The 13,462-nt window shown below is 44.4% G+C and overlaps 1 protein-coding gene across 1 annotated transcript in view; it reads right to left on the bottom strand.

Annotated features, from left to right (window-relative positions):
• The window catches only part of NCAPD3 (non-SMC condensin II complex subunit D3), a 579,984-nt gene that overhangs the window by 270,549 nt on the left and 295,973 nt on the right, over positions 1-13,462 (bottom strand). The window contains exon 15 of the mRNA XM_069614114.1: positions 13,050-13,184. Coding sequence (XP_069470215.1) covers positions 13,050-13,184 — 135 coding nt within the window. The remainder of the gene's footprint in view (positions 1-13,049; positions 13,185-13,462) is intronic.

Here is a 13,462-nt window from a genome sequence, read left to right as displayed (position 1 = left end):
TTAGAATTCTAGAGAGACTAAGTGGTTTGAACTGTATGCACAACACAAGAGACATTTACAAGATATCACACACAGATTAATAGCCTCTAAGTCTTTTACTGAGGTTAAGAGGTAATGAGTTTAGAATTTATTTAGAATACTTTTAGAAAATAGAATTTTCTTATTACATAAATAACCAGGTGTATTTGTTTACCACAGATACCAGAGCCTACCAGACGGTTGCAGGGCTGCAGTGTCTCCGTTGTTATTTTATCCAAATTCCCCTTTCCCTTTCTTGGGGTTTTCAGCTCAGCTTATAATTAAGGGTTGAGAGGTGAACTCCTAGTGAGGGTCTGTGGGGCCAGCATCAGCTCCTGTGGAATTCAGTCAAGCCGGACCCTGACAATATCTAATTCTGAAAATATGTTGCAAAGGCCATCACTTTAGGATTCTAAAGAGACTAGATTGGCTTGAACTATTTGCACACCACAAGATATATTTACAAGATATTCCACAAAGATTACTAACCTCTAAGTCTTTTACTGAGGTTTAAGAGGTAAAGAGTTTAGAGTTTATTTAGCATAAGTTTAGAAAATAAGTTTTCTTATTATATAAGTAACCAAGTGTATTTGTTTACCACAGATACCAGAGCCTACCAGACGGTTGAAGGGCAGCAGTGTCTCCGTTGTTATTTTCTCCAAATTCCCCTTTCCCTTTCTTGGGGTTTTCAGCTCAGCATATATTTAAGGGTTGAGAGGTGAACTCCTAGTGAGGGTCTGTGGGGCCAGCATCAGCTCCTGTGGAATTCAGTCAAGCCGGACCCTGACAGAGGTAAAGAGTTTAGAGTTCATTTAGAATAAGTTTAGAAAAGAAGTTTATCTCATCATATAAGTAACCAGGTGTATTTGTTTACCACAGATACCAGAGCCTACCAGACGGTTGCAGGGCTGCAGTGTCGTTATTTTCTCCAAATTCCCCTTTCGCTTTCTTGGGGTTTTCAGCTCAGCTTATATTTAAGGGTTGAGAGGTGAACTCCTGGTGAGGGTCTGTGGGGCCAGCATCAGCTCCTGTGGAATTCAGTTCAAGCCGGACCCTGACACTCAGCAGCTTTGCTGGATTTCTAGGGTTTTATTTTTTTCACCTGGTAAGAGTGTGAGCCTTTTTCCCACTCTTACATGTGTTTTGCTGTGTGTGTTTTTACCATGTGTGTTCTTGGGTTCTGGAGCCTCCCCTACTCCATGAGCATCATTTTTATGTGTGTTACACAGCACCTTCAGTGCATTGACAGAGGGTTGTCTTTTAGACTTCCCACTGACTCCATTTTTCTGGGACTGACTACTGTCTCCCAGAAACATGTAAAATTGCCATTAACTTTATGTAGTCTCTTTAAACCACAGACCCAGTACACCCCATCCTACATGGAGTATTGGAAAGGGTCAATTCTTATCCCTTTTTGTCTGTTTCTCTTGGAGCACTGTTTCGCTCCCTTTTCATTAAGACTTGGCTGGTGGCAATGGTAACTACCCTTTTTTTCGTACCACGGTTATCTTATATAAACTTGGTATTGTTTTAGGCTATATTAGCCTCGGACATACCCTCGGCTCCGGCTGGGTTTAGTCGTCATTTCTTTTTGTTAAAGTCTTTCTCGTGTTTTACTCTGCACGCCAAACCAGGTTTGGTCCCTTTGTTCGCCGTCTTTTCGCGGGCTCCTGCACAGAAGCCCTCCTTAAGGCGCCTGAAAGTCTGGGTAGGCAGGATGTGAGAGAGGGGACTTAGGACCCCTGCCATGGGTTGCCTTGGTAACCCAAGTCGCACTCCTGTTTTATTGGCTGGGTAACTGTCCTTGCCCGGACAGCCACCCTGTTTTGTGATTGACAGCCAGGCTGTGTGAATGGGGGAAACTGCATAAAAAGTAGGTCTATGGGACTGGAAAGGCAGAGTCGCCACTGGAACGAAAGAACCAACGAGGAGCTGATGTAAGAGGATGCCTAAAACGACTGAACCGCCCGGTGAAGCCCTGCTGCAGGTCCGAATCTTCAGATTCTGATGACAGAAGATCCTCCAGGAAACTTCTTCCCTTGAGCTGGTGGGACCAACCAGTTCGCCCAAACTTCAAGCCAGGACCCCTCCTCTGGTCGAATTCGCTGTACAGAGCTACAGTGGGCCGGATAGCCAAGAAGGTCGGACCCTGCTTGGGTTTTAAGGAGCGCACCTTTTATTTGTTGCTTTGCTCTGCTGCTGGTTTCTTCCCTGGGTAGTGCAGGACGTCTGCCTCAGCTACAGCTTCCACTCTGTTAAGGTACTGTGCAAATCCAGTTGCTCGTTTTGTTCAACCACGGTGAAAATGTTTGAAATCTTTCTCCAAACAGAGGGCTTGTCCTTCTCTTTGAACTAACTTTTCTACCAACCAACCTCGTCCGGAATCCAAGGCACGAATTTTACTGCAAACTACCCTGAACTGTATGATCTTGAGCAAAAGACTTTTGACCCATTGACTTTGGCCCTAAGCCTTTTCTACCTGATTCTATCACAGTAGTTTCTCTTGTTCAATTGCCCAGAGTCCTTACCTGTTGGTGTGGTTCAATTTCTAGTAACTTTGTTTTTCCCTCCCTTTTAAATTGCTGGAGTGCCATTTTGCTCCCACTTCATTTTGTGAGCTTAACTTGTCTGGAACTTATTGGGAGTGGTGTGGTGTATTGAGTGTGTCATTTTTAAACTGCTTATAATAGTGTAATATTATACAACTGAAGAGTGAAATAAATGTTTATTCTTTTACTTGAAAACCTGGAGTCAGTGTTTGCCTGAATCATAGTAATTGGTCTTTTGTGTAACTATTTGATACTGCTCACTTACTCTTGAGATAAGTCTGGCTGCTCAGCCATCGCTACCACTTTAACTGTGTAGTACCGGCTTGTACCAAAGGTGAATTTGTACTGTCACTTGTAGTCTTAATTGTGTGTGGTGTTCCCAAAGGGTACTGCATATAATTCTGCCGAACAGTGTGTCATTCATATTGTGCAAGTGCGACAGCGCAAAAGTGCCGGGGGAAGTGCAAGGGCAGCATTTCTCCGAGTGAGTGCAGCCAGGACAGCACGGCTCTAGGTAAGTGCAAGGAGGCAGGCGGCTGTAGGGGTTACATTTACGGCCCCCAAGTGTATGGTAGGGCCAGAGGCAGTGCAGGGGAGGCAGATCAACAGGAGCCTGGACCCAGTGAGACTCTGCAGGTAGCCAAGCAAACAGTCGACACAGTAGACACAGTAGACAGGTAGGTCAGCAGGGTAAAGGGGTAGAACGCATAGGAGAAAAGGAAGGTCTTGAGCAGCTTTCAGAACTTCAGGTGGTCCAGCTCAAGTTTGAGAGAGGCAGGGAGGCCATTCCAGAGGAAAGCACCTGCAGAGGAGATCTACCCCCCACTCTCTGCCTGGAGAATCGCCGGACCCTCAGTGTTGGAGGTAGCTGAGCGAAGGGCTCGAGAAGGAAGGCATTTAGGAAGAACGAGTTGGATGTAGTGCGGGCCCCAGCCCCAGAAAGACTTGTGGACGATGCAGTGTCTTGAACTTGATCCTGCTCCTTTACCTGGGAGTCTCCACTGCAGTGCCCAGAGGCTTTTTGGGTAGTTGTGGAAACGCAAATCAACTTTATTGCAGTTTAGTATACCCAAGAAGAAACTGGGCAATGTCCTTCCACTCGTCTACTTTTAGTGTACGTGTTTTTCCTAGAAAACCCACCTAACTTATCTTAGGGTAGTATAGCTTAGTGGCAACGCACTCGTCTTGGAAGCAAGACGACGCAGAGCGACACAGGTTTGAATCCTGGGTCCGCGCTTAGAAACCTCTTCGGCATTAAGCATGTTATAAAAAAAACAATTATAACTATAACGCTAATTTAGTTTAGGTAATCCGCTGCAACCTCTTCTAGTTATGGCATTTTGAAGTTATTTTACATAAAGAATATTCATCCTTTTCTTCTTTACTGTTTATTAATCGGCCAGTTGCCAAATCCTCTCTCAACGAAAAAGGTTGCTTTCCTGCAAATGTCTCCCCCGTTTTATGAGAACTACTCAACTGAATGCCTAGCAAACGGCAAGTGCGTCACCATGGACACTCCTTTCACGCAAGAGCTGAAAACGACATGCCCGTCGTTTGCCGGTCACATCTTAAGGTACTATACTCAAATATTGACATGAGCTCACTCCTTTGAGACTTTGCACTTTCAAACAAGACGCTCAACAGGCACAATGAATCCTCCTTGGAAACCTCTGCTCCCCGCACTACTACCTCTTCTCTCTGCAACTATGTCTCAGCCACATTAATACTGATCCAATTTAAAACAACCTTTCAAGAAATTACTACTTAAGGTTTTCGTACTAATTAAATAGTCTTTTGTAATTAACTTTAGTCTTTTATAATTAAAACTGCTTATAAATAAAATGTAACTTTATACATAAACTGGAAAGTTCCCATCAGGTTAATGCTTTTTGAGAAACAGTTTACCTCTGAACACCTGGTCCCTGGCTTCTCTACTTGCTCTTAATTTTCTCCTGATCCTCGTCATAGGAGTTTCTTGGAGAAGGTCCTTCCTGTCCTAAAGTTGCAGATGAAATGCAGTTTAAAATGTCCCAAAGATTCCAGGCTACATGACCAGAGTCTTAAACGCCTCACGTGCCTTACAACCATCTTGGAATGGATATTCACTGTAGCCTAGCATAAAACTAGTTAAGGAAAAAAATGTTTAAAGCTGTTCACCCAGAAGCCCCAGAAATGCCCGTTCACTCAGACGTACCATACCTTCCGTAAACTAGGAATGCCTACAGTACCGTGATTTAGCTCTCGGCTTGACAAAGACGCTCACAGACGGCACACAAGCTGGACATTAAAATCTCCCAAGATGATTTTAACACTTTCCATGAACTGGGACTGACATTTGCAAGAGTTGAAAGGCTTTCAACTTGAAGCAAAAAGAGTTAATTTAGAGAACGATTGAGATCTAACAAACATTACAAATAAATATCAGTTGGAAAAACAATTCTAATGAGTCGCTCCAAACAATAGGTGTGTGTATTAAAAGAGCATATCAGTCCACCTTAAGGGACTGCTAGACCACCCTTGCTGCCACTAAAATAAAAGTGCAGAACAAAAACCATGTGGGAATTGAGCAGGCTAGTTCTAGTGTACTGCATGAACGGTTTTGATTCCAATGTTTGTTGCCATCGCTAGGTCATAATGTTATCCTTCTAACATGTAGGCTATTTATGGATGAATGTCGCTCCATCACACCTAAAAGCTAGCAGTAGACAGTTCACAAAGGTTTGGCCCAACGGCAACATTTAAAGCAGGGGTGTGTTCAGGCTGGAACGGAGTGAATGCTTCATTGAGAAGCAGGGTTCGAACTTCCAGGAATCCATTTAGCTCCCGTTTATAGTCTAGGACAGCGTGGTTGGCTTAACAACAGCTACTAGAAGCTACATTTGGCCCCACAGGCCCAACTGGTGCCATACAAACACATCCATAGGACATTAACTCAGTGCATTCAGAAATGTGTATAAATGAGCATTGGGACACATCCAGAAGACATTTGGGTCATATAGACTTGACAAAAAGTGATAGTTTGCATTTTAGCAAGACATTACATTGGTGGAATGTAATATAAAGCTCCTGCTTGCTGCCCAATACCAGACACCAAGGAGCTGCTTTTGGCTCCTGCTCATCAAATCCTTATTTCGATCCCTGTAAAGGTTTTAAAATGCAAGTCAAATGAGATATATTTGAGAAGTGCAAATGACTAAAATTGGTTCCAAGTGAATTTCCATGGATCTAAAGTGAATAATGGTGGAATGATTAACAAGCCTTTGGAAAAATACTGATGAGTAATGAAACGATTGGGTTTAGTTTTCATATGGATACAAATCCTCCAGTCAAACGAATCAAGGACTATTGTAGTAAAAAATGCATATATAGTTGTCAGGTTTCCTTCTCTTATTCAAGTTTCCTTTTTATTATTATCCTTTTCAGATTAGCTTTGTGTGGGTGGGAAGTTTTCCATTATAGTTGGTTAGGCCTTAACTTGTTGATTCAGAATCCTGGTTCTGACCCAAGGCAAGATGGAGCCTCACAGTGACAGCTCTGATTGGCTAGAAGACAATGCTGAACAACAATGAACATTCTAAACTGTCACTCTCTGCCTTTCATCATCAAAACCCCATCTGAGAGGACGTGTTCAGTGGCTGCTCCTGCTTTAGTATTAGGCCTGGTGGATTTTTTCCTTCAGATCTCAGCAGTTGAGCGGCTACTTTCTTGGGGGTTCAGGAGAAGTCTTCAGCTGGCAGGAATTCGTTTTGAAGATAGGAAAAGCAGGAAATCTTTGTGAATTCGCTCAGGAGATAAGTGACTTTATTTCTACTGTAAATCTGTTCATCTTAATAACAGTCTCCTTGAAAATTCGTTAAAAGTAGTGTTTCTACTAAAACTATTGAACTATCGGAGTGCGCTTGTGTTTCCAGTGCAGTGTTCCTTAGCGCGAGATTTTGACTGTCGCGTGCGTATTCAAGTGAGCGCGTGCTTTCTAGCGTGTGTATTCCGAGCGCGAGTAGAGGTTGGTCTCGTGCCATTTTAAACGCGCGTGTGTTTTATTGCGCGGGTGATCCTTTGCGCGAAAAGCTATACGCTGCGTGAGAACTACAAAGCGCGTGTGAAATATAAAGCGCGTGTGAAATACAAAGCGCGTGTGATTTTTAGCGCGAGTGTACAAAGCGCGTGTGAAATACAAAGCGAGTGTGAAATACAAAGCGCGTGTGATTTTTAGCGCGGGTGTACAAAGCGCGTGTGAAATACAAAGCGCGTGTGATTTTTAGCGCGGGGGTTCAAAGCGCGAGAATCTGTTCGTCGCGTGCCATGTGAGTGCGCGTGTGTTTTTTCCATCGCGAGTGATTTTGCGCGTGAGAATCACTTCGTTGCGTTTGAACTCAATAGCGCGGGTGTTCTTATTTCGCGTGTCTCGCAGGAGAACATTATTGCGCGTGTGGACTATTGCGCGTGTGAATTATTGCGCGTGTGGATTTTTTGCGCGTGTGGATTATTTTGATCGCGCGTCTTCATCCGTTTGCGCGTGTTCTTCAACCAGGAAGATTTCTATGTGAAGTTCATCGATAATTTTAATGGAAATAACCTGCGTGTGCAGTTAGCACGTGTTTCCTCTTTCTTCAAGGATTCAAAGACTCAAGATAATTATAAATAGTTTGAAAAGTTTTGAAAAGACAAGAAAGAGCATTTTAAAGACAATCTAATTGAACCACCGGTGCATGTTGGAAAAAAGACAAACAAAGAACTAAGACTTCCAGTTTGCCTAATGTAAGAAGTTGCTGGGAATTTCAAGTATCGCAAGTAAGAGAGATTTTCAGCTTCTTATCCGCTTCTCTAAGAAACTTCAAGAGAAGAACCAGGTAGGATTCTCAATTATTAGTTAAGGATTAATGACTTCCCATTCATAAGGTTAAGTAAGTGAATTGAGGAAGTGTATATGTTATTCTTTATCCTCTGCAGGTTCAGCACTGATTAGCCTTGACGCAGTCTGCCTGGTGTTGTTTTGTTGTCCCATTCCCCTTTTCCCTTTGGGGTGTAGTTTACAGAGCTGTATTGAAAAACTAGTTCTGGGAAATACATCTCAGGGGGATTGTCGGGGGTTCAGCAGCTTCCGCGGATACAGGACCTCTCAGCCTGACAATAGTACAGCTCTATATGTAATACCATTATCAGCAGAAACTCAAATAGCCCCAGCTCTCTGCTCAAAGGCTCACTCACACCATGGTGCATTTCCCTAGAAAGTGGTGTACTATGCCAAGATCAGTGTTAACCAGTGGACACGAGCCAGAGGAGATTAACACTTCCCTTCCTTCCAGCACCTGAAGAGCCACTCGACTCTCACTTCCTTCCGGTGACCATGCAACACTTTCCCTTTGGGTATAACAGCCACTCTCTCCTTGTTCCAGATACCCTCAACTTTGACTAAGAGAAGCACCTACATCCTTCACAACCTCCTTGGATTCCAAGAACACAGAGTGCCCCTTCCTCACTTTCACAGGAATCTTCACCTTGATCACATCCCCCAGTAGTACCGTGAAATTTCTGCAGTAATTTCTCTTATCAAATCTCCTCTTAGACACGTGTACACTGGCTAACAACCTCTCTCTCAACCCTTCCACATCCACTCTCTCAAGCTTTCACCTTCCCCTCCACCTGGGAAACAAATGAGTGTTGGGGAAGAAGTTGCTGAGATTTTCTGAGTTCAAGAGTGCATCAAGAGAGTGGACTTGAATGCAGCATGTATGGAGGATAACACTTATCAGACGGTGAGCAAAAACTCCAGAGATTCTGGAGATGAGAAGTTGAAGGTCATATGAAGGTGAGAAATTAACTCTGTGTGAGGGAGATATACTTATGCAGAGGGCACAAACTAGTAGTTCTGGAGAAGATGAGAAGAATGGTGATGGAGTTGGGGCATAGTGGAGATCTAGGCATATCAAGAACCATTGGACGGATAAGGTCTGAATTTTGGTGGCTGGGGTTGACAGAGATGTAGATGAATTGGCCAAGGAGTGTCCCGATTGTGTGGATGGTGATAAGAGTCTCAAGGTATACAAAGTTCCCCTGCTGGTTAGGGATAGCCCCAGGGTACCTTGGGATGAGATGGCCCACTACACTTAGTGCTGTGATGGCCAATGTGCCAGGCCCAGTGTTCTTTCTACCCACACCAGGCGAGCCCAGGGTACTCTGGGCAGATTGGAGATACTGTTTTACAAAGTACGTACTAGCCATGTTTGGCACAAATTACTGGAATGACAGGAAAGAAGCCTTTCTGTTCCTTTGTCTTGGTTCAGCAGGATAGGACATACTAAAGAAACTACCAGAACCTGTTAGATTAGGGAATGTGGGCCTATACGAGAGAACTATAGCAAAGCTGGATAAACATTACGAGGTTCAAGAGAACATCATATTGGCATGCTACCACTTTGCCACTAGAGAACAGAAAGTGGGTGAACACATTGAAGAATTTATCACAGCTGGCGTGTCAATTTACGCATTGCCAGGAGGAGCATCTACGAGATCAGCTGATGATAAAGTGCAACAAGGACAAAATAAGAGAAGAGATGTGGACGGAGCGGAACCCCACGTTGGGAAGGGCCATTGAAATAGCAAAATGTATATAACATACAGTCAACTGCATCAAAGCTCTTCATTCCGAGAAAAATGCTGAGGGTCACAAGGTGGCATCGGAGGAAGGATCTGTGAATAAAAACAAAGAATTCACACAAGCAATGGTCAGGTGCTGGAAGGAAGAGTGACAAGAAAACAAAGGAGACAAGTGACTTAGCTACTCGCAGTAATAGAAACACGGGACGATCATGGGGTCCTCCGAAAGAGTTCAGAACCACTCCAGGAAAAAGAAGTTACAGGTGTGGTAGCAAATCTCACATGGCTAGTGATAAGGAGTGTGTGGCCATCCACATAATCTGTCGAGAATGTGGACGCAAAAGTCATGTGGCACGCTGCTGCAAGAATTTCAGGTCTTTCGGACAAGTGAGGAAAGTGATTGATGACAAGGAGGATGAATATGAAAACATGGGTAAGGAAGTGGGCTATTCCATCCAGGCCGTCTGGGGGAAGGGGAGAAGGAAGTAACCTTATGCCATAGTGGTCATAAATGGAGTTCCCATCTCCATGTTAATAGACAGCAGTTGCCGACTACACCCTGGTGAGCCTTCTGGTGTGGAAGAGCAAGTTTGACTGTTGCACCTTACAAGAACCAGAGATATAGGCCAAGGCTTGCAGAGACATCCCCATCGACATAATGGGTCAGTTCTTTGGTAAATTTGAAAAAAAATTTAGAGAGCCAAAGGAATTATATATGTGGAAAGAACAGGAGAATTGCTATTGTGAGATGACCAGGCAGAATTAGCGATAAGACTAGATGCACGACATCCTGAACAAGTTTTTACGGTACAAGGAACCAAACAAGAGAATGAATCATCTGGCACAGCGGATGAGCATTCGGGTGCATTTGAGAAGAGACTAGGTTGGCTTAAAGGATTTGTGCATCGTATCAGGCTCAAGGAAGGAGCGACGCCTACAGCGTCCAAGTTGCGGATGTGCTGTTGGCTTTGCGCAAGGACGGGGAGAAGCGAGAGCAGCAGGTGGAGAATGAAGGCATCATTGAGAAGATGGAAACCTCCGAGTGGATTAGTCCCATTGCAGTGGTAGGAAAACCCCAATGGCTCAATTAGGCTTTGCATAGACCTGATGAATTTGAACAATGTGGTGGCGGAGAGATTTCCCTTGCCAAGGATCAATGATCTACTGACAGGAATTGCTGGTGCACAAGTCTACTCCATATTAGACCACAGGGCGGCCTATCACCAAATTGAACTTCATAGAGACTCAATTGACCGCTTTCAAAACACCTATTGGTCTGTTCAGATGAGGAAGAATGCCGTTTGGACTGGTCTCCGCCGCCAGTGTGTTTAAAAATGTCATGCATCGTTAGCTTGGTAGCGAGAGAGGAGTTTTGTTTTATCAAGATGTGTTAATCTGTGGTGTTAATATGTGGCATGAATGTGGAAGAGCATGGCATGCGCCCGAGGAGAGTGCTAGAGATTTTGAGAGAAGCTGATCTTACAATCGCAAAGGAGAAGTGCACATTATAGGGCACGCAAGGTGACTTACTTGGGGCACGCATTATCAGCAGAAGGAGTCAGGCCTAAACATAATACTGTTAAAGCAATCCGGAAGATGAGTGTCCCAAGAGTAAGAGTGACGTGGCATCTTTTTTGGGTTTGGTGGAATTTTACAGTAAATTCATTCAGAAGCTATCAGATAAGAAGGAATAAGGGGAGGCTCACGAGGAAGGGTGTTATTTCATTGGGATGGAGTGTGTTCCAAAGAATTTGAGACTCGCAAACAGGACATTATAAATGCCCCTGTTCTTTCCAGTTTTGTAGAGGATAGAAGAACCATGATTTATGCAGATGCTAGTGACTATGGCTTGTGTGCTGTAATAATACAAGAATGTGGTAATGAGTTAACCATTGCATTTTCCTCCAGGACTCTTAAAGATGCTGAAGTGAGATATTCAGTGGTGGAGAAGAAGGCAGTGGCATGTACGTGGGCAGTTAGCAAATTCAAAATGTTCCTGTGGGGGCGAAAGTTCACAATAAGAACGGATCACAAGCCTCTAATTAACATTTTTTGTAAGGGTGGATTAGACGGCGTATCCAGGAGGATAATGAAGTGGGTTAGCAGCCTACAGGGGCTGCAGTATCAAATGGAACACGTCCAAGGGAAGAATAATGTTGTTGCAGATGCCCCGGCTAGGTCTGAGGTGGTAGAGCTAGAGGATGAAGAGTGTGGAGAATGATGAGGAAGAAGTTCAAGAGTGCATCAAGAGAGTGGATTGGGATGCAGAATGTATGGAGGACAAAACGTATCAGACGGTGTTGGGGTCTGGTGAGCAAAACCTCTGGAGAATCTGGAGATGAGGCAGTTTAAGATTATATGAAGCTGAGAAATTAACTGTGTGAGGGAGAAATACTTATGCAGAGGGCACAAACTAGTAGTTCCGGAGATAAGAATGGCAATGGAGTTGGGGCATAGTGGATATCTAGGCATAGCAAAACCAAAGGACTGATCCGGTCTCACGTTTGGTGGCCTGGGGTTTACAGAGACCTAAAGGAAATGGTGAAAGAGTGTCCGGATTGTGTGGATGGTGATAAGAGTCTCAAGGTACACAAAGTTCCCATGCCTGTTAGGGATAGCCCAAGGGTACCTTGGGATGAGATTGCTCCAGACTTGCTTGGAGCTTTTAACATTAGAGGAGCCAAGGATACCTACCTGTTGGTGGTCATGGCTCTTTTGTCAAAGTGGCCAGAAATGTATGTGTTGACAGATGTGTCGTGGGACCGTTATTCTGAAGGGAGGGTTTCCCCTAGCCGTTGCCATTCGGATAATGGAACCCAGTTGGTTTCAAGAGAATTGGAGTCATTTTTGGAAAGGTATGGCATTGAACATGTCACGACAGCTCTTTATCATCCCCAAGGGAACGGGTGTGGTGAGGTGAGGTTTAACCGCACCTTGATGGAGGTCATTAGGATAGCAGTGGCCACTGGAGGAGATTGGGTGAGAGTTGTCATGGAGAGGATGTTTCAATACAGGTTAGCTCCACATGCTGTGACAGGATTTCCCCCGTTTGAGTTATTGCGTGGGAGGAAACCTAACACTCATTTGTGTCCCGGGTGGATGTGAAGAGCGACGTGTGAGAGTGGATGTGGAAGGGGTGAGAGAGGTTGTTAGCCAGTGGACATGTGTTGAAGAGGAGATTTCGTAAGAGACATTACTGCAGCAATGTCACGGTACAGGTGAAGATTCCTGTGAAAGTGAGGAGGGGGCACTCTGTGTTCTCAGAACCCAAGGAGGTTGTGAAGGATTTAGGTTCTTCCATCTTGGTCAAAGGTGGGGGTATCTAGAACAAGGAGAGAGTGGCTGTTATACCTAAAGGGAAAGTGTTGTATGGTCACCGGAAGGAAGTGTGAGAGTCGAGTGGCTCTTCAGGTGCTGGAAGGAAGGGAAGTGTTAGGAATGCAGCTTAACATCCTCCGTTTGTCTCCCTGTTCAACAATGCTACCCGCTAGTAATTGGGTTTGTAATTAGTTCTCTTTATGAATGTTATATCAATTTGTATACATGGTTATGCTATAGTAATGCTGGTGAGATCATGAAATCTGGAACCTGTCTGCTTACAGCCCAGGGGTTCCAGGTTCCATGAAGTGCCAGTTGGTGTGGGCAGAGAGCTGGGGGGTCGCTGATAGAAGAGACTTGGCTTGTACCGATACAATAAAGCCCTTAGCCCAAGTTAAGTATGCGTATTGAGTATTTCTTCCCTCATCAATGAGTCCCAACAATCCGTCACATTGTTGCAGTGCTAAACGGCCCTGGAGGAATCATCCCCATCACACTGGTACTATAGCAACACAATCATAAAAAATAAAAGTATAGTACGCTTAGAGACTGATATCAAGCACTCACCATCAGAAGGTCAGTTAGAGATTGTAAAGCCTGTTTCCTGACAGACACTGCTGGGTCACGGCAGCGATCCTTCAAGGTGGACAAGTCCTCGGCACTAAAGGAGACCACATTGAACTTAAATATATTTACGAGTACCTGTAACGAAAACCGTGGAAAGGTTACATGAGAAAATGAAAGTTTCAAACTGCAGCGAGTACTGAGCTACACAGGACTATCCTAAATCCAAAAAGAACAAATTACTTAGCCCTGGTAATGTTCTTTCGACTGGATGTTCCTCCCACATATTCCCCATCTTACAACTCTTTCCGGCGTCAGCTGCTTTGTAATTATTTTTGCGGTAGAGGGCTCCATGCGTCATCGACTCGATTTCCCTCGACGGCCTCCGTCCGCTCATAAGGCCGACAGTATATAGC

The sequence above is a fragment of the Ambystoma mexicanum genome, chromosome 9 (genome assembly GCF_040938575.1).
Source record: "Ambystoma mexicanum isolate Mex_15411 chromosome 9, UKY_AmexF1_1, whole genome shotgun sequence".
NCBI classification, from domain to species: domain Eukaryota; kingdom Metazoa; phylum Chordata; class Amphibia; order Caudata; family Ambystomatidae; genus Ambystoma; species Ambystoma mexicanum.
This window is presented reverse-complemented; position numbering and strand designations above follow the sequence as displayed.